We start from the raw sequence: 19,650 nt of genomic DNA, 5'->3' as shown, positions 1-19,650 counted from the left end.
TACATAGGCTGTGGCAACTGCTGGCCAAGGGCAGAGTAAGCGGGCCACTGAGCAGGCCCTGTGCCCGCAGCAAAGCCTGTCTCCCCAGCTGACTTCTCAGTTTCAGCACTGTAAACAGTTTTAGAAATGATGCCAGTAAATCCAGGAGCACTTGAACTTTCTGAATCAACCCACCAACCCACGCTGGTGTAAGGAAAAGAAAGAAATAGCTGCTTCAGACTACAAAGTACCAAAGCAGTCCTGAATGCAACAGACCTACCTTCTGACAGGTAGAAAGACCTGTTCTTCACAGCTCCTCTTCATAGAGGTCATCAGCATATAGTACACTTTATCAGGCCACGCATCAAAGGACCAGAGAGAACAGCCTCCAGACCTAAAGAAGTCTCATATGCAGTTGAAACTTAACAGCAATTCCACTTTCAGCCCCCAGGTAAGAAAAGTCGGTGTAGGTTGTCATTTACAAAAGCAGTGAATCTATAGGATAAAAATTGGCTTTTCCATCCAGTCTACCAACATCAGTGAAGTTTTGCACAGAGCATGTGTGCTTTCTTACATGGAAGTGTCATGGCTATGCTCCAAGCTCCTAGTTCCACAGGAGCTATATAGGGAGGTTCCCACAGCCAACAATACCTCGGGGACTTGAAAGGAAGCTACAGGAATGCTTCGCTATTTAAAAACGCATTCATTTCTGTTCAGGGGAAGGGAAGACATAGAGGAGAAAGGTTCCCATACAAAGTAATGTAAGTGAGGTTGGGCTGAAGGTCCTTTTGAAGCCGTATCTTACATAGCTTCTTGAAAGCATGCTTAGTCCCTGCTGAATCTTGCCCCTCCAAATCTTCACACAGGCACGGAGCTTTGAGTTCACTCTCATTTAATTTGGCATAGCGTGTAAATATTTTGAGCATTGCTTGGGGAATAGCAAAGGGAACCTGGCAGGAAGAAGCTGAGAAAAAGAAAATTAAAAATAAAGTCCTTTTGAGAAACCAGGGAACTAAATAAGCATCCTACTGATTCTGCAAAGTTCAAGGACCTCTATCAACAGGGATCAAAACCTAAAGCCTGTGTATTATCCCCAGAATAAAGCATTGGCTGCTTCCCACCAAATGCATCAATTTCTGTCTAGATCACACAGAAATGACATGCTTGTAATGGGAGCCATAATTAGTAGTGTTTCCACAAAACAATACATGGGAATTTAGCCATGTCTCTCTGCTCCTTTTACAGGGAAGTCCTACAGCTAAAAATCTCAGCCTTCCTCTTGGGGAGAAGAGAACAATGAATCTTGCTGCAGAATGACATATTCCAGGCAATTAATTACAAGAGCTTCAGCCCTCAAAGCCACACTCTGAGCATGACTGGAACATAAATAGATTAGCAACTGCTAAGGATTGCTTTTCTCCTGATTTGGAAAGAATGTTCCCACTTTGCTTTTGTAGCCTTCAATGATGCACAACCATTCTTTAAATAAGAAAAGCCATTTCACATTTTTATAAATATACCAAATGCTTCATGTTACCCTTAGTTACCCTTCATCTCTCTATTCTCTTCAATGTTGCCACCTAAATGGAGCCACATTTTCCAGCACACTGCAGTCTTGCCTTAAGCAGAATAAAACCTATGCCGCTTCCTTCACTTACATCATCCCCCAGACAGGTAAAGACAGGACTTGTTTCACCCTGGAGTCCTGGTCAAAGCCACCGCTCTCCGATCAGCAGTCTTCAGAGGGAGAAAGACATGGCCAGAGCTGATCAGACATTTTGAGGTGAATTCTGTGAATGCTGCATGCACCTGTAGCTCTCGCAAAGTGCTTTACAAAGCAAGTAGCATCGCTCTGTTTGTTGCATTGAATGGGAAGCTGTCAGAGCAGTACGGAACTGCAGAATTATTTGTAGAAGGTCACCCCCCCTAAAAAAAAAAAAAAAAAAAATCCACCACCACCAAAACTCCTATTTCCATCAGAGCAGACTGAGCTAAACTGCAGAATGAGATAACCTGAAGGTGCACCACAGTCCTTCACACTTTATAGCAGCTGCTTTTTCTGCATCTCCTTTCTAAGCACCTGAGTAAATGAGCTCTGTGGGGCTAGGAATCCTGTTGACGGCTGTTAATGCCATTGGGAAACAAACTGCCTACAAAAAGGCATCACAATGCTCAGCACCGCTTTTGAAGATCTAACTACAGCTACAACCACTTGATAAAACTCAGACCCTTTGCAGCCTCTATAACCCTACTGGTGTACAATGCAGAAAACTTAAGATTATTGGGATCCAGTGAACCTAGGCATCCAGCTTAGATATTAACAACAATAATATTAACATCGATGCTCATCTTCATTTGATAGTGGGTGGGGAGAATAAGTGTTTAGCTCTCTGCTAGACAAAACAGCATACACTACTGCTTAGGATATTCTTCAAGTGAAAAAAAATATACCCATATTCTATTAACTAAAGCCAACTAACTTGTTGCAATACAGCCAACTAAAAGAATTTTGGCATAGCCATCTCAACACACTCTGGAAAGCTCAAAACTGTGCAAATCACTTCAGCTCCCCCTTTTTGCTCCTGTATATGGCTGCATTAAAAGTTTTAAGCAGTGCTGAGAGTAAACTTCCAAGGATGGATCAGAAGCCATATTTGCTCTGCCAGAAGAGACGATCTACAAAGAATTGCCTTGGTTTGTAGTAGATACTTAAGAAACTGTTAATATTCAGAAGGTGGACGTTTAATACCCCATGAATTGGATTAGTCTCCGTTTTTACTCTTTAAGCTCTATCCCAAGAATAAAAATGACTGAAACAGTTCAAACATGTTCCGGTATAGCCAGCACATAAGGACATACCAAAGACAGAAACAATGCACGTATTAATATTTAATTAACAGCACCATAGGAACTACGATCTAGTAGCTAGAGTACTAGATTGGCTATAATGAGTCTTCGCTCTAACCCCAGATCAGCCACTGACTTGCTATTACCTTCCATAAGAGGGAAAGGAAATACTCCTCTAAGCCTTCCTTTTTGCTTTTCGTGAGTGTTTGTGTGTGTAGCAGGGACTCACTCTACACGTACAGAACTCCACAGTGGCTCTGCAGTACTGGGCAAAGAGTCCTACTGCAGATTGCAATTAACCGTAACAGCAGCACCTTCCAAGCTACCTCAAGACTGTTTTAAATCTTTGGTATTTCCAAACCACTCTTAGAAGCTTTACAGATAAACCAAAAGGCAGCCTGTGGAAAAAAATAACAACAAAAAAAAATCCAACAAAAACATTATAACGCTCAATTTCTATGCAATCATCAGGCTGATGACATGAATGTGTTTCCTGTGTTTTGTTTTGTTTTTTCCCCAAGAATCCAACTGTACATCTTGGCTAGCTTCTCCAAAATGGGTATTTCTCATCAAACCAGAGCAAGACGCAGCTAAGACAAAGCTAAAGCTCCTCCTTCCATTAAGCCCCGTTTCCTCCCTTTCAAGCAGCCTTAGATTAGCATTCATTTTTGTCTCTCCTACATTACCCAGAACTAAGCTGTGCCAAATCTTGCTGCATTCTTTCTACAACCACAGCATATTTAGTATTGCTTTGGATAGTCCAAGTTCTTTTTCCTCATCCTTATGTCTAACTTTTTAGATTCTCCCATATTAATACTAACAATATTAATATTTCCTGAAACAAAACAGCGCTACCGAAGTTAACTCCTATTCCTGCCATTGTCAATCACAGACAGCTTTGTTTCTCCAGACAGGTTCCTGACTCGGTCACCATTTGCAAAACAAAAAGGCAAATATATTCCATTTAGATTGATTTTGCATAACACATTATCCAGCTGCCTCAGCTTTTATATCCCCTTTGTCAGCATTAATGTTTGTTCTCTATTTGTTCTGCACCCACCAATTTCTAAATATGCATAAGCACTTGCTCAAACGTGGGGCTGGAGAGAAGCGAGTGATCTTTGTGGTCTGTTCCCAGCTTGCTGCATTATCATCCATTAATCTCAATAAAACTTTCCTTCCATCAGCCAAGAGGACTGGCACGGCTCCGTAGAAGGCTGAGGTTAAAGCAGAGCAGTGGTTCCCAAACTCTATAGGAGCGCCTTATCACTGTCCACATATCAGGAAACAAAAACCTCTACCCCTCATGCAACCAGCTTGCCCCAGGCTTGTCTCTGGATCAAGTATTTGGCTCTCCTTCCCTATGCTAGATAAAACACTCCCCAGAGGCCAAACTTCTTAGTAAGCACTCAGCCCTTTGATCTCAGAAGCAGCTGGCGGCACAGCTGCTCCCCATTACTTTTGCAGCTCTCAGGAACCCTTTGGATTTTCCTCATCCTCCCTCACAGCCAGGCACAAAGGGCAAACACACCACCAGCAGCCACCTTTCGTTCTCATGAAAAACTTGAGCTGCTGCCTCGCCTCACGTACCCAGCCCAATTCTTTCTTGAATTACTGCCCAACCGGCCCAGCCCCAGCTCTTCCCCTGTAAGCAGTTCCTCAAGCATGTGAGCAATGCCTTTCTTCAGCAGGTCTCATCCATGCCTGGGAGTTTGCTGGGGAAGACAGGCTGCCCTCTGCACAGCACTTCGTCTGTGCTACAGGCTGTAGGGAACAAGGTGCTGCCTCCTGTCCCCCACCTCCAGAAAACCTTCCCTCAATTCACAGCGGGTGGCAGATGGAAAAATGCCAGTTCCACCCAGTGGAGTCTCTCTTTTGCAGCTACAAAGCCCAGCAAGTGCAGGACCAATTACCTCCTGAGAAGGCACACCACAAAACCTTCCCGGGGAAACAAGGATCTGGTTAACAACGTGTGATCGCACAGAGTAGACAACTGCAGTGACTGAGCACAGCAGGGTGCTTTCACTGATACTCCACCAGCCAAAAGGAAACAAAAGCTAGGAACCAACTCAGCATCCCAAGTAAGCTGTAGGATTCAGAGAGAGTATTTTAATCCCTTCCCTAGCTGGCAAATTCATTTGAAACAACCACAGTAGATGACTAGGGACTGCATGAAGCAGCATTAACAAATGACTCTCTGCCTGCACCACCAAGCTTTGAGAAGTGCTTTTAGGTTGTTGCCTACGTAGATAGGCCACAAGATACGTTGGCCAAGCTGAGATTTCCCAGGATATCTGTAAAAGATTAACCTTAGTACTCACATGCTGATGAAAGCTGATAGAGCTGAAAGACCTGCTTCTGAGCTTGCCTTCCGGAATCATCTCAGTGAGGCTGCCACAGCCCACCCACCAGTGCTTCTGCAGCAGCTGCCTAATCAGCTATACCAACACGCTCTGTAACCAGGTGCCTCTTGGAAAAATCACTTCACCTGGTCCTACTGCTGTCTTTTTAGAGCCAAGGCCAGAAGCTGCTGCACTCCTGTTGGCTCCTTAGAAAGCACACAAGTAAGACCTCATGCCTTTCTCTTAGTTAAGAAGGGAAACTAGCCCACTGCTACAAGGCTCTCAGTTCTGGAAGGCAGAACTCTCTTTTGTGAGAGGGGAAGTGTGTGTGGTGTGTGTATAAAAAGTTAGTTTTCTTAGAATCTGCCAGAAAAATGAGAACTTTCACTGGAACAGCTACAAATGGTTTCCATCAACCAACTTTTCACAAAGTTTTTAGATTTTTATAGAACTTTTGCTGCAGGTGTTACTTCCAGGAAAGTCCAAACTCTCAAAAGACCTTCTGATCAAGAGGAAAAAGGAAGACACTTCTGCTTACTAGTCTCTTTGTGAGAGTTGAAATATAGCACAATCCCTGAACAGAGACTTTCAAAAATAAACTTTAGCCAACAACTGATACTATCTGCAGCCATGCATAGCAATGAAACAGTAACATTTGAACCAGACATGTTAAATATTTACCAGTCAAATGTAAAGCCAAGAATTTCCCCAGATTCATCCTCCATTCGTGATCATGTGCCTGAGTCTCTGTCTGGACATGTGACAAAGTGTTACTTTTGCTCTAGGTAAGCCATTAGAAACATCTCATGAAAGGTTAATTTTGAAAAACAATGACTTATAAAAGTGTTACAGTTAAAGTAAATAGTAAAGTTGTTACAGTCATGTGTTTGCAAAATGTGCAACAAAAACTGAGCAAAAGAGTCTATGGTTGGTGGAGGTATATGACTTATTACACAGTAAATCATCCAGGATGATTCTCCTCACAGAAGAGAAGCAATAAATAAGTAAAATGAAAGCTCAACAATGTTTTCCGAGGGCTTTCTGTGCCACTCATCCTGACAGGCCTTTACCTTCTCCTCTACAGCTATGCCCTAACTTCCACTATCAACCTCCCACTGCATTAAGTGAACAAATTCCATTCTAGACCTGTATTGGTACTTTAGCTCACTCCATAAAACAAACATCCACCAAAAAAAAACAAACCACCAACATCCAGACTTTAATGGACTTCAACAGGAGTTCAACTTGATTCTTTAGAGCTATGCTCTTAGCTTTACTGCTTATTATAACAAAAGCAGTTTTCACATCAGCTGCATTGTTTGAGTTTCCATAGTGTTCTTCCCAGAAATGTGTTCCTGCAATAATATGATAGTGAAGCCTTAGCTCCTCTATAGGCTGCCCTGTAAGCAAGAATCACAAGCTACTTTTAAAAGTAGAGATTTGTTGAGGTTTGGGGTTCTGAGTGTGTGTGGGCAGGTCAATAATAAAAGCAGCGAGAAGTCTTCTGCATCACTATTGACACTGCTCCTCACTTCTCTTCCCTCTTCCAACTTGTGGAGAACACTTCTCCCTCTTTTTATTTATTTATTTATTTTTGGCCTGCATGTAGGCTGAAATATCTTAAACATGAATTCAAAGTTTTTAGAGATCTTTAATGTAAGGAAAGAAAACATTAAATCCATAAATGAGCTTTTCTCCCAAATATGTAACAATCTTCAAATCCCAAAATGACACCTGGATAAGAGGAAATCACCTACAGTCAAAGTCAGAGAACTTACAACTTCTCATTTTCTTAAAGCTAGAATTGTGAAGTCTTTCAGAAAACACTGTATGACAGTGAAGAAACAAATATCCTTTCCTTCCATTGTAGGTCATGCTTTAAGGGCTATAAATAACAGATTAACACATAAAACTTCTTAAAACCTAGCTTGTTATCTAATTAGTTTATAAAAACTATCTTACTAGATTTCTATACAGTACCATCGGATTATTAGAATGCTTTTCCTGCAGACAGAGCTTTACGGAGGACAATCGTCATGAGTTCCTACAGCCATCTGAAGCCAGTAGTCCAGATTTCTAAAAACAACAAAGTTGTACAAGTTCTCTCCTCCTTTGTGAAAACCATGTTCATTTTCTCTCCAGGAAACAGGACTGTCTGCAAAGCCATGCACAGTTAAGGTCAGCCAGTGTGCCAGTTTTGGTTCACTGAAATAGGAGCTGCAAGGAAGAAAACAAGGTTATCAATAATTATAATGGAATGGCCAGCATGGTCAAGTATACAATATAAAGTAAAAAATCAAAGATGCAGGCACTTTAGTGAACATTTGCCATTAGCAATTAACAAAAAAAACCCCTGCTTTATAAAATAATAAGTAAATTCAAGAAGAAAATATTACATAGGGAGCTTCCAGAATTCACTCTGTAGCACTAATACAGGCAGACATCACATGGATCCATGATACGCTAGTATCATGTAGTTTGGTATTTAACTAGAACCACACCTACCCTGTTCATCAATATTCAGTGCCCTACGTTGTTACTACACTTGATTAAAAAAAAAAAAAAAATCATTATAAGGTAATTTACTGTAATGCCATAACAACCTTGAAGTAACTTGAAATACTCTTTCCAGTATCATAAAGGGATTTCAATCTTGTTTTCCATCAGTAGTTAAAAATGCTAAATCAGGCATATTTGAGGGCACCTGATGTTCATAAGCAGAGAAAATTTGAAAAATGTAGGAGCTCAGTGCAGTCACTGTTTAGAAATTAAGATAAAAAGCACAGTCATTACTAGGATACAGAGCAACCATTCTCAAATTTGTATGTATCAAAAATAATCCAATTTAGTGCTTTTTTATACTGACATTAAGCTTCCTGCCCATTTCCTAATTCAAGTCTTCATTTTGCACATTTTATTTACTTCCAGTAGTGCTACTGAAAATAAGTATTTGAAGCTGATTTCAAAAATTAAAAAATTTTAGAGTACACATTTTTTTTGATGTACTGCTGTGAACCCTTACCACAGCTGCTCCAACAACTGAATTATCTTATCAGGAATTATAAAGCCTGTAATTGTGCACAAAAAAGCTTGGTCCACTGTTGTGTTTGGCTGAGGACAGCAATAGGTTGATATGAAGCTAGAAGATTTGTTGTCTCTGAAAAAAAACAAACACAAAACAATGGAAATAAGCAAACTTTAAAATTTCCACAGAAAGACTTAGTAACAAAAATTTGTACCCAACAAGTAGTATCTACATGTATGTATGTCATCTAAATTAACATCCAAGCAACTAATGGCCACGCAACTCCCAAGATTCATGGGTACCTCCAAAATCACAAAAGTTACTCAAGAAGTATAACCATTGTAGATGAGGGAAAGGCTGTGGATGTGGTCTACCTTGACTTCAGCAAGGCTTTTGACACCGTCTCCCACAGCATTCTCCTCAAGAAACTGGCTGCTCTTGGCTTGGACTGGCGCACGCTTCGCTGGGTTAGAAACTGGCTGGATAGCCGGGCCCAAAGAGTAGTGGTGAATGGAGCCAAGTCCAGTTGGAGGCCAGTCACTAGTGGCGTCCCCCAGGGCTCGGTGCTGGGGCCGGTCCTCTTTAATATCTTCATTGATGATCTGGACGAGGGCATTGAGTGCACCCTCAGTAAGTTCGCAGATGACACCAAGTTAGGTGCGTGTGTCGATCTGCTCGAGGGTAGGAAAGCTCTGCAGGAGGATCTGGATAGGCTGCACCGATGGGCTGAGGTCAACTGCATGAAGTTCAACAAGGCCAAGTGCCGGGTCCTGCACCTGGGGCGCAATAACCCCAAGCAGAGCTACAGACTGGGAGAGGAATGGTTGGAGAGCTGCCAGGCAGAGAAGGACCTGGGAGTGATGGTGGATAGTCGGCTGAATATGAGCCAGCAGTGTGCTCAGGTGGCCAAGAAGGCCAACGGCATCCTGGCTTGTATCAGGAACAGCGTGACCAGCAGGGCGAGGGAGGTGATCGTCCCCCTGTACTCAGCTCTGGTGAGGCCGCACCTCGAGTACTGTGTTCAGTTTTGGGCCCCTCGCTACAAGAAGGACATGGAGGTGCTTGAGCGGGTGCAGAGAAGGGCGACGAAGCTGGTGAGGGGCCTGGAGAACAAGTCCTACGAGGAGCGGCTGAGGGAGCTGGGCTTGTTCAGCCTGGAGAAAAGGAGGCTCAGGGGCGACCTTATCGGTCTCTATAGGTACCTCAAGGGAGGCTGTAGCGAGGTGGGGGTTGGTCTGTTCTCCCACGTGCCTGGTGACAGGACGAGGGGGAATGGGCTTAAGTTGAGCCAGGGGAGTTTTAGGTTAGACGTTAGGAAGAACTTCTTCACTGAAAGGGTTGTGAGGCATTGGAACAGGCTGCCCAGGGAAGTGGTGGAGTCACCATCCCTGGAAGTCTTCCAAAGACGTTTAGATGTAGAGCTTAGGGATATGGTTTAGTGGAGGGCTGTTAGCGTTAGGTTGGAGGTTGGACTCGATGACCTTGAGGTCTCTTCCAACCTAGAAATTCTGTGATTCTGTGATTCTGTGATTTAAGTGCATAACAGCCATCCCACTTGCAGAAACGTGCCTTTCTTAATTCTTACTTAACTCTTCCTTAAAATAAATCGTGGTTTTCCTTACTTAACATGTATTTAAAGATGAAATAAATTCAAGTACTTACAAGTTAACTTGATTCAGGACAGCACCTAGCCATTCAAACAGTTCTTCTGTACTGCAGGACTCTTCTGGCTTTCCTTCTAATTCATTACTTTGCAATGCTGGACACTGCAAGTCTCTTAATGTGCTGAATGTTATTTTTGGCTTCAGGGCTCGTATTTGGTTTTTGGGAAAGTATGACATCAATGTTGATCCCTCTGCACCTTAACAACACAACACCACAAGGAGCGCTTACAAAACTACCAAACAAAAGGAGCACAGAATTCATGAAACATTTGTATGTGCGTATAAGAAAAGGCAGCGTGCGGTGTTAAACTGCAACTGAAACTGCTTACATGCTGTTATCTTTTGCAAAAGCCATCTTTGGCTTCCATGTCTTCTTGGAAATGAGAATTAGTGCAAAATCCAGCACTTCAGCACAGCTCAGTTAAATTACTACTTAACTAGCAAATGAAGAAATAGAACTGCCAATAGAAAACCTGAGCAAAATTAACTGACCAAGTAATGAAATTAACTCAGTAGAAAGAGGAATTCAGAGCATTCCTGAAAAAGAAAGCATGAAAGGAAAGCTACTTGCATGTTATCTGCTCCCCAAGACCTGCAAATACATTCACACTGTAAATACACCCACACCTATATATCTGAGGCCAAGGAACATTTTGCCTTACAAGTGTCCATACATTCCCTCCCTGCTCACATGCAGGTATCTGCTGCCCTGTAAGAGTGATACATACATTACACCATTAAGTCACCTCCAGGTCAGCATCTCTAGAAATTCCTCAGGCACGAGAGGGAGAATACATATGGTAAATGTGCATGAAGATAATGCATCTCAAAACCATTTAACTGGAACTTGGCTCAAATGAACTTGGGCAGCATTTCTTCCACAAGCACAGAGCATCTGGAGGGATCCCTGCGTGTAAGAAAGCATCCCAGAGGCAGCACGGCATCTGGAAGCTAGAGCAGCTCTGATGGGGTGAATTGGGAAGTTCTCAAGAATACCTTGCAAAAAGCTATAGTATTGTATAAATTCTCCTGGAATATCCCTTTACAACTACAAAAAAAATCCCTTTTCAATGATATGAACGGCACTTATTCTTCTACCTAGCATGTTAAGGTAAGTAAATCTTTCAGTTTTCTCAGCTGAGGACAAGACCATGTAAGAATTATTCCCAGAGGCTTTTAACCCATCAGTAAAAACAAGGTATCTGATGTTCTAGGTGTGATGGGAAACCTAATCTATGAGCTGTAAAGATTTAGAGAAAAATTCTTGATTTACAACAAATTGAGAATTCATCTTCAGATGCGGTGTATTTGGAAGGTAAACTCATCCCAGAGAAATATCAGAATTAACCATCGAGTTAAGAAGCTCTCCCACCTACCTGGCTGAGGTGTCTGCCATCCCAATGGCAGACACTGAAAAAGTGGGCAGTTGACTAGTTTAAGAACTGATTTATCACTGATAGGAAGAGAAATTCTAGGACTGTCTGAGAGACAAGGACTTTGAAGGGGAAAGGGTAATGAAAACAAAATGTATGGCATATCTCACTTTACTAGGATCAGAGAATAAAATAAAAAAAGTGAGAAGTTTTCAAATGCAGTAAGACTGCAACAGTTAGATGTACCTTGATGAACTTTATGGGAAAGGATCTGTTTCTTCAGCTCTAGTGATTGATTCAAACCAGATGAAGTCCTAAAAACCTTACATAAACTTGGAAATTAGCATCTCGCAAATCAAGAGATATTAAACAATCTTCTTCTTGAAGCAGTAAGATAACTAGCGTGAAATCAATTCTCCTGAATTTAAAGTTCCAGGTAATATTCAGTTTTCAAAATATGACATTGTGTTCTCTAGTAAACAAGAAATAGTACCTTACTCATGGGAAGTCTGAAGTCCAGAATAGCATTTAAATACCACTGGAAAGCCACGTATGAACAGAGGAAATCCAAGTACAAGGTACAGATAACTGCAGAACAAAATATTCATGGCTCACTATCAAAAGTTCTGGACTGCTGCAACTCCGTTAGCCATTATCTAACCCACCAAGGGCAATCACTTGGAGGAGGAAGTCTAACCTGACCCTTTTTAATCATCCTGCAAAAGAAGACTGTCCAAGTGCAGAAAGGCACTTTGACAAAGACAGGCAGCTACTGAACTCGTGTTAATTTATAAAAAAAAAAAATTTGTTTGGAATGCTTTAAAACAAACAATCCTCATGCAGTCTGTACTTTCCATAAGCATTCGTTAGACTGCTCAAAGGACGTATAATATTGCCTGAGAAGTCTTAGTCAAACAAGAATTTATACATTTTAAATGTCCGCTCCAAGTGGGATCCTCAGTGATAGTCTTAACTTCAGGAAATCTCGAAGGCTACAGCCAAGACTCCAACAGAGCAATTCATCTAGCTACAGCGTAGCTTTCTGTGTCAACAACAACCAGGCACATTATCAAAGTTCTCTTGGAGTTTAGTGAATTTCAGCCAATAAACATTTAAAATGTCATACAAATTACAGCAGTAGAACAGAGAAGAAAAGTTTGTTTTGATTGCCATTAAAGACACGAGACACTCCACATTCCCTTTTTCTGTTCCTCTTGGTGCCAGCACCAGGAAATAGAAAAAATGGGTATGAAAACTGAAAACCCTGGTTTTGGAAAGTGACACAAACGTTCACAGGCCTGCAGCAGTGCTGGCCATAGCAAGAAACATCAGTTACCAGCAGGAAGGCTGCAGGCACTATACTCATGAAGGACAAAGATCTTCCCAAGAAAATACATCTCTTTTCCCTTTCCAGCAGAATCCACACAGTGCCTCATGTCTATTAATAACATCTTTGAAGGTTTTATTTTTGTCAGTACTCAGGAAGAGTCTTTCAGATGTTACAAGCTCAAAAATTCCTGCTCAAAAAGACATTCTGATTTAACTCCATATTCATGAAGTGATTAACCTGACTAGTTTTTTGGCCATAAGAAACTGACAAAAAGGAATGCTATTCTTCCTGAATGCTGCTACAACTGGCAGCAATAAACGTAAAAAACATACTGGCCCTGAAGTCATTTTGCTCTCTGTCCAGGGTCAATAAATCTAAACAAGCTGAGCCTGAGGATCTGCCACCTGAGCTGGATTTATGTCACCGTTTATGGTAGCAGGAGACTTCACCGTGACATCTTCCTGAAGATGACAAAGGCAGAAGTTGCAAGCTTTAAACAACTTGTGTATGACAAGCAAGGAAGAATACTTGTAACACATTTAGTACTTAAAAAGGAGGAGGGGAATGTGAAAGACTATCAAGTGAAACATGGGACAGTGCTGAAGGAGCTTGAAAGCAGTTTTAGTTTCTTACAGTAACTTTCAGATTTAGTCTTCAAGAGTCAGGCAAGACTAAGAATGTAAAGAGCAGATTGGAAAGGATCTCTCTTAACATCTCCTCCTGCTACTGTGGAGACTTTAGTAACTCTGAGCAGAAACACACTAAAAGCTACACAGCTCTGATAGGTCAAGCTTCTTCTTTTTTTTTTTTGTAGTATGAGCCCCTGCATTTTTTGTTAATGCTGCAGAAATGCCACATATCCTTAGACACGGCCTGTTCTGAGGTAATATAAGCAAACAGAGGACTTTGGAAAAAGACCCTCAGAGGAACTGCAAGACTTAAATCCTTGAAGTAAAATTAATGTAATCACAAACCGGTAGATAAATGGACACTGGAATTACGATGATTTGAGACAGTAAAATTTCTTATAACAAACTCTCACTCTGCTCCACTCTCAACAAAGTGTTGAGAATGACACTTCGAGAATAAAGAATAAATCATTTTAAGAATAAAATGATGTAATACCAGACTGTGTGTGTATCAGCGTGTGCAGCATGTGATGGAAACGGGGACTTTTGAACACGTTCCATAACCACTACTGAAACTCACAGTTCCCCACCTCAAGTACTACACCAAGTATGTAACCTGTGCGTACTAATAATGTTTACATAGGTCACAGTTTTATAAAGTAGGAGCAAAACTATCAAAGAGGCAAAATCAGGCCAGAAATCCTGGGCAACAGGGAGACAAAGAAATGAAGTAACTAATGTATAACTCCTAAGAATCACTGCTAGATTCCTGAATTGATCTGCTGTGTAAGAAGTTGCACAAACACAACCAAACCAAACAAATAATAAAATCACACCCAAACATAATTTAATCTAACTTTGCACTCCACTAAAAATGCATTTGGACAATACTAGAAAAGAACAATAAGCCACAAACATTTGGACTTCAAGGCAATTAAATTTTACTTTTACATTTAATTCTTATTACCTGTATTATACCAAGCCATTAGGAAGTCAAATTCTAAAGGTTTCTTTTCTTTCAAGGCCCAAAGCACCCTCTTATGTTTCTTGCCATCAGGGTGAAAGTCAGAATCAGTCAAGTCAATAGTTATAACTGCAAAAACGTACAAAAGACATTTTTACTCATTTGACTGACTTTAATGATAACAATGAATTAACAATTAAATAAACACAGAGAACAAAAAGCATTAAACTACCTTTTCACATGGTACAGCATCTTTACAAAGCATTTGACTATGCAAATATGACTCCCCGTTATATAAATTAATATTCTCCTCCTGCCAGCCTTGTTTTGATATAATTTGAAACTGCTTTCTAGTGACTGCAGTGACAGATTCATTTGTAATGGCAGTGACAAAGTCCCAAAACAGTGTCTTTAAAAATATTTTAGTAACTAGGCAAGCTATGAATAAAATAAAAATAAAAAAAAATAAAAATAAAATAAAATTTCTAGCATTAAAAGCCACGTGTACGGCAATGACACAATTACAAATCTTTTTTTCTAGATGAACTTGTCCCAGACTGAAGTTTCACTTTTCATACAGAAATTTCATCATACATTTTACCTGACAAATTGAATGGTAAAATGATGCTCAATTTTCCAAAATTCTTACTGTAGGTACTAAAGTTCCCTCTTCAAAAGTTAATCTATATCCACTAGCACAAATTTGAATATATTTGACATAGCACAGTAGATATTTAAATTATTATTTAAAAATCATACTAAGTATGTTTCCTCCGCATCTGTTGTAGAATTAAAACTTTGAGTACCATAAAGATTACAATTTTAATTGTGTCAGACAATGTAATTCTCCCTTTCAAGCAAGTAGTCTTGCATGAGTCTCTCCAATGTGTGTGTGTGTGTGTGTGTGTGGAGCATGCAAGTTGTCAGACCTACTTTAATTAGGTTAGTATTTTGTTTTAAATCAGAATGCATAGACACTCCACAAAGTATACAAAAATTCTTGAATCCTACATCACCCCAGTATAAACATTTCATCAAAACTGCAGAAATTAAAAGTTTTATAGAATACCCACAATATCTCACATTTGTTTCCTTACAGCTGCTTTGTTATTTTGAAAAACTCTCTTTTTCTCTTCATGCAACCCTTTCATCTGCATCTGGAAAAATACCACATAGACAACAACCAACTATAAGGAAAAGTAAGTTTTGGACTACTGGTTTAACATCCTAACAAGGTGCTTCTCAGACCAATCTGAAATAAGCATTGTCAACTACAAATTATACTTACTATATCTCATTGCTTTTTTGCCAGAATACCGAGAAGGGCGACCTTGCAGTCCAAGTTCCTCATAAGTATCTTTATCCACTGACAGAATTAGTTTTCCTATAACAAAAAAACTCACAATATAAATTATCTTCTATTTAGTTCCCTTGAAAGTCTTCTGAGCACCATATACTTTATACAATGTTAACTTTGGATCACTAGGTATTACCAATATACTCCAGACTCCTTAGTGTCAGTTAAATTGATCACCAGATTAACCCTTAAAAAATACATGTACATTTAAATTCAATTGTTCTTTCTTATCATACAGGTCTTACGTACTAGGATGAGAAAAGTGCAACATGATTCCTGAGACAGGCATAATTTGTCTTTTTTTTTTTAAACTGTACTACCTAAATGTTTTCCTCAGTCTTTCCTCTACTTGTCCCCTAACATTTGCTGTTTCACTGGTTGAACACTACACTAGGACGCAATTTTGTAAAGATTCGTGCGTGCACTGCTCAGTTGAACACAGAAAAGCAGTACCTCCTGCTCCTGTGGAACTACGCACATGGAGTAAAATATGCTTAATAGTGACGAGCAGATATGCTCTGGAACAACTCCACTTCCTGGTTCATAAGCCAAATCTGGCAGCTGCCAGTTGGTACGGAATTTCACACAACAGATATCGCTACCACAGTATTTTGACTCTAATGCATGTAACAGCATAATATAGAATATAAACAAGTAAGGCTGTTGCTGAAGATTTCAGATGGCGATATCACCATAAACCATATCTCTGCATTAATTGTGCATCACTTATAATAACTGCACCATGTACTGTGCAGACTCAATCTCTACCAAGTATCTACTTTGCTAGGACTGTGTTAATAATATACATCAAATAATTCTTCCTCTGAAGAATCTGAATTTACTTCTGCTCTGATAGGCACCGACTCTATCATCTTAGGCTAGAGAGCAGACAATCCAATTTGTTTTTCAACTGTGCTTGATATACCCTGAAACGTGAAGACACATCTGAATCCTACAACAGTTACATTATTTTCACAACAATTACATTATTTTCTTTGTATGTAAAGTCCCATTTAAGAAGTGTTTTGTCATAAAACTGTGACGGAAACGGAACAGAGACTTTTAACACATTAGACACTTCTCAAATAATGAACACAATGTTTTAAAGAGTGTTCCTAAGCAGTGCTAATAACTTTTCTTTTCTACTTATTTCTTTTTTTGGTACAAACTGTGTCTTTAAGACTAGTAGGAAACAAAAATTTGTAATGCAGTGTATTCACAAAAAGAATCCTCAGTAGCAACTGGTATGTCAGAGGAAGTACTGACAATCTAATACTATAAATAAGTTATGCTGATTTTCTAAAAATTGTTTTACCTAAAGGAAAGTTAACAACATGAATCAAAAAAGTTAAAATTAAATATTTTATCAATTCAAGCATACTTCTAATAAAGTAGACTAACATGGTAGGCACATTTTCTAGTTTACATAATTCCAAATGGAAACAAAACAAAACCAACACTGAAGACCACAATCAAAATGTGTATCTTATTAAAAAGAAAACAAAACATACCAGTTGGTAGCAGAGCTGCAGTATTATCTTGATCAATTTTTGTATTATAGGTAAGTGCATAGCATGAACCTTTAATAGTAAAGCAGAAAACCATGAGATTATACCATTTCTGAAGAAAGATAACAGGAAAAACATCAAGATAATTAAGCATGTCAAATATATTTGGAGTCATTCTCAACTCTCATTTTTTATTGGGTACCTTTCCTCCACCATCTCAAGTGAAATGCTGTTGGTTTCTTTTTGTTATTATTTTTTTTTTTATAAACTTTAGACTGGCATTGTTTTAAATAATTTGTAATAGAGATAACGTCAGTAATATGCCCCAGTATGGATGCACTTTATTTGCACATGCAACCAAAGAAACTTTTATCCTGAAATATTGACGTTATTAATTCACATTAAAAAAGGTGGAAGATGCTCACATTATTCAATATATTGTGTGTCAGATACTGCCACAAAATTTGGTTTAAATATTCCAGATTAAATATCTGTTTTAAACGTGCTTCTCAAAATACACAGTCAGATCCTGTAAAGTTGATACACTAATGTCATACCGCTTCCATAAAACTAGTGGCAGAAAAAACATTAATGAGACTAAAGTAAATGTGACTAAGAAAAAAAGCCCCACGTTTAGCAAGTAATATACATGAATGTCTTGTTTTCCTCTTTCTCTGACATGTTATCTTCTCCCCTTTCTTTATTCTTTAAAGTGTTTTGCCTCCCTGGCAATCATCTCAAAAGTATAATATTTATCAGGAGCCAGACAAACGGGCCCCACTAGATGAAAACAGCCCACATGGAGTATGTAAAAACAAGCTGGCTGGGCACAGGCTGCATCTTTTCAATCTTTCTTTGCATCCTCTTTGCTCTTACTACATCAAGATGAACCACCACAAGCTCATCAGCCAAAAGAAAAAAGAAAAGCAGCAAGCTTGGTTTTCATCTTGGAAAACAGGCACAGGCTTTGCCAGCAGTGGAACACTGCTCTGTGGTGAAATATGAAGGAACCAGAAAGACAGAAGGGAGACGATTTCTGCAGGAATTTGCATTAAAATGAAGAGCAGAAGATGAGAGGTGAGATTACACGTAGAAGCCCTCTTGATAGCTGGCTTGCAGAATTAAGATGGAATAAGGAAAAACGAAGAAGAAGCAATCATAACTGTTTGGGACCCATCAGCTGTAAACAAATATAGACACCACAAAGTGGAAAAAAAAGAAAGAGAAAGAAATGCATGGAGAGTTTTCTTACTACTTTTTCTTTTCTTCATTTAAAACCCATACCAGAATAAATAGCAGTAAATAAATTTTAGCGTTTTATGAAAACATAAACAACATTACTGTGCCTGTTATGTTCCAATTACCTCCTTACCTTTCTTCACAAAAGAATCGATGAATTCATGAGCAACCAATTCATGAACCGATAAATTCTTCACCAGATAGTACACTCCAAAGTCTGCAACGGTGCTTTTCAGCACTTCAGGTAGTATACCACACTCAGGGATCAAAACAGATACCTGTTAGGAACATAACTGGAATGTAAATCACATCCTAAACCACACTCAGGGGGAAAACCAATAAATACAAAAGAAAATCTTGCCTTTTCAAAGAGATCAGTACATTACGCCAAAATGAGATGAAAAAATAATTTCAGACTACTGTCTTTAAAATGAATTTGCACAAAGTCTCCGTGGACAGCTGATACTTTTTTTTTTGTATATTACATGCTACGCAACAGCATTTGATGTGTTGTGCAAAAGCATGACTTCACACGGCATGCTTTAACCAAAGTCATTATAAATTTGGCTTGAAGTTGCACTGGAACATTTCCTTTGGCCTTTGCTGCAGGAAACGATTATAAGCAGGAACACAGGCTAAGCATTTATGTCATCTCAATGGGTAAGTGAAGCTCTCAGTACAACAAACTAGCTTTTGGAAAACACGTTTTCTTTTGGAGGCGATTTAGGAGGCGAGCAGAGCGGGCAGACCCCTCGAACACAACTCGGGAGATGGGCTGAGGATGGCCATGGAAGCCGTAAGGGACGCGTTAGGGCAGGTTTATCCCTGGGAGGAGGAAATTAATGTCCCGAGGTGCTTGGTGCAGCTCGGGTTCCTTGCCGAACTCGGTGTCACTCCTGTGACAACCCGCACAGGGGCACAGCGCGCCCAACGGCCGCCAACGGCCGCGCGCGCGCGGCGGCAGCGGGGGGCAGCACCCATTGGCTCGCGACCCACTCCCCCCCCCGGCACTCACGCGGCAGTTGTAGGCGTGGTCCCGCACGTGCGCCGCGTGGCGCGAGCGCGGGTGGCGCGCGTGGCCCTTCTCGCACACCAGCAGGTGCCGCGGCGCCTGCTGCACGCGCCGCAGGGGCGCCGACATCCTCCGCCGGCTGCCGCGCGCGCGCCGCCCAGCCCGCCAATAGGGGCGCGGCCCGCCGCTCGCGTCACCGGTCGCCGGGCGGCAGGGGGGAAGCGGGGCGGTGAGGTCACTTCCGTGCAGAGCCGGGCCGCCGCCCGCCGGGGCGAGGAGGGCAGCGGGGCGCTGTGCGCATGCGCTCAAGCGGGGCATGAAGCGTGGCCCGCAGGGCGGGCGCCATCTTGCAGTGCCCGCCCCTACGTAGCGCCGTGGAGG

The 19,650-nt window shown here is 40.7% G+C and overlaps 1 protein-coding gene across 2 annotated transcripts in view; it reads right to left on the bottom strand.

Moving 5' to 3' along the window:
* Positions 1-19,398, bottom strand: part of RPP40 (ribonuclease P/MRP subunit p40) — a gene marked incomplete at its 5' end in the record, with an annotated part of 30,334 nt that extends 10,936 nt beyond the window's left edge. Inside the window, 8 exons of one of the 2 annotated variants that reach the window (XR_014618188.1) lie at positions 7,149-7,385; positions 8,191-8,325; positions 9,856-10,054; positions 14,157-14,282; positions 15,442-15,537; positions 17,022-17,090; positions 18,391-18,535; positions 19,273-19,398. Coding sequence is in view for 1 of the 2 variants with exons in the window: in XM_084281198.1 (XP_084137324.1) it covers positions 7,187-7,385; positions 8,191-8,325; positions 9,856-10,054; positions 14,157-14,282; positions 15,442-15,537; positions 17,022-17,090; positions 18,391-18,535; positions 19,273-19,398 (1,095 nt within the window). Of the gene's footprint in view, positions 1-6,870; positions 7,386-8,190; positions 8,326-9,855; positions 10,055-14,156; positions 14,283-15,441; positions 15,538-17,021; positions 17,091-18,390; positions 18,536-19,272 lie in introns of those variants that run through there. The other variant, XM_084281198.1, reaches the window with a different exon arrangement.
* Positions 19,399-19,650: the final 252 nt, after the last annotated feature.

The sequence above is a fragment of the Netta rufina genome (assembly GCF_964035555.1).
Source record: "Netta rufina genome assembly, chromosome: 2".
Taxonomy (NCBI): Eukaryota; Metazoa; Chordata; class Aves; order Anseriformes; family Anatidae; genus Netta; species Netta rufina.
Note: the sequence above shows the minus strand (reverse complement) of the source record. Positions and strands in the feature narration are given on the sequence as shown.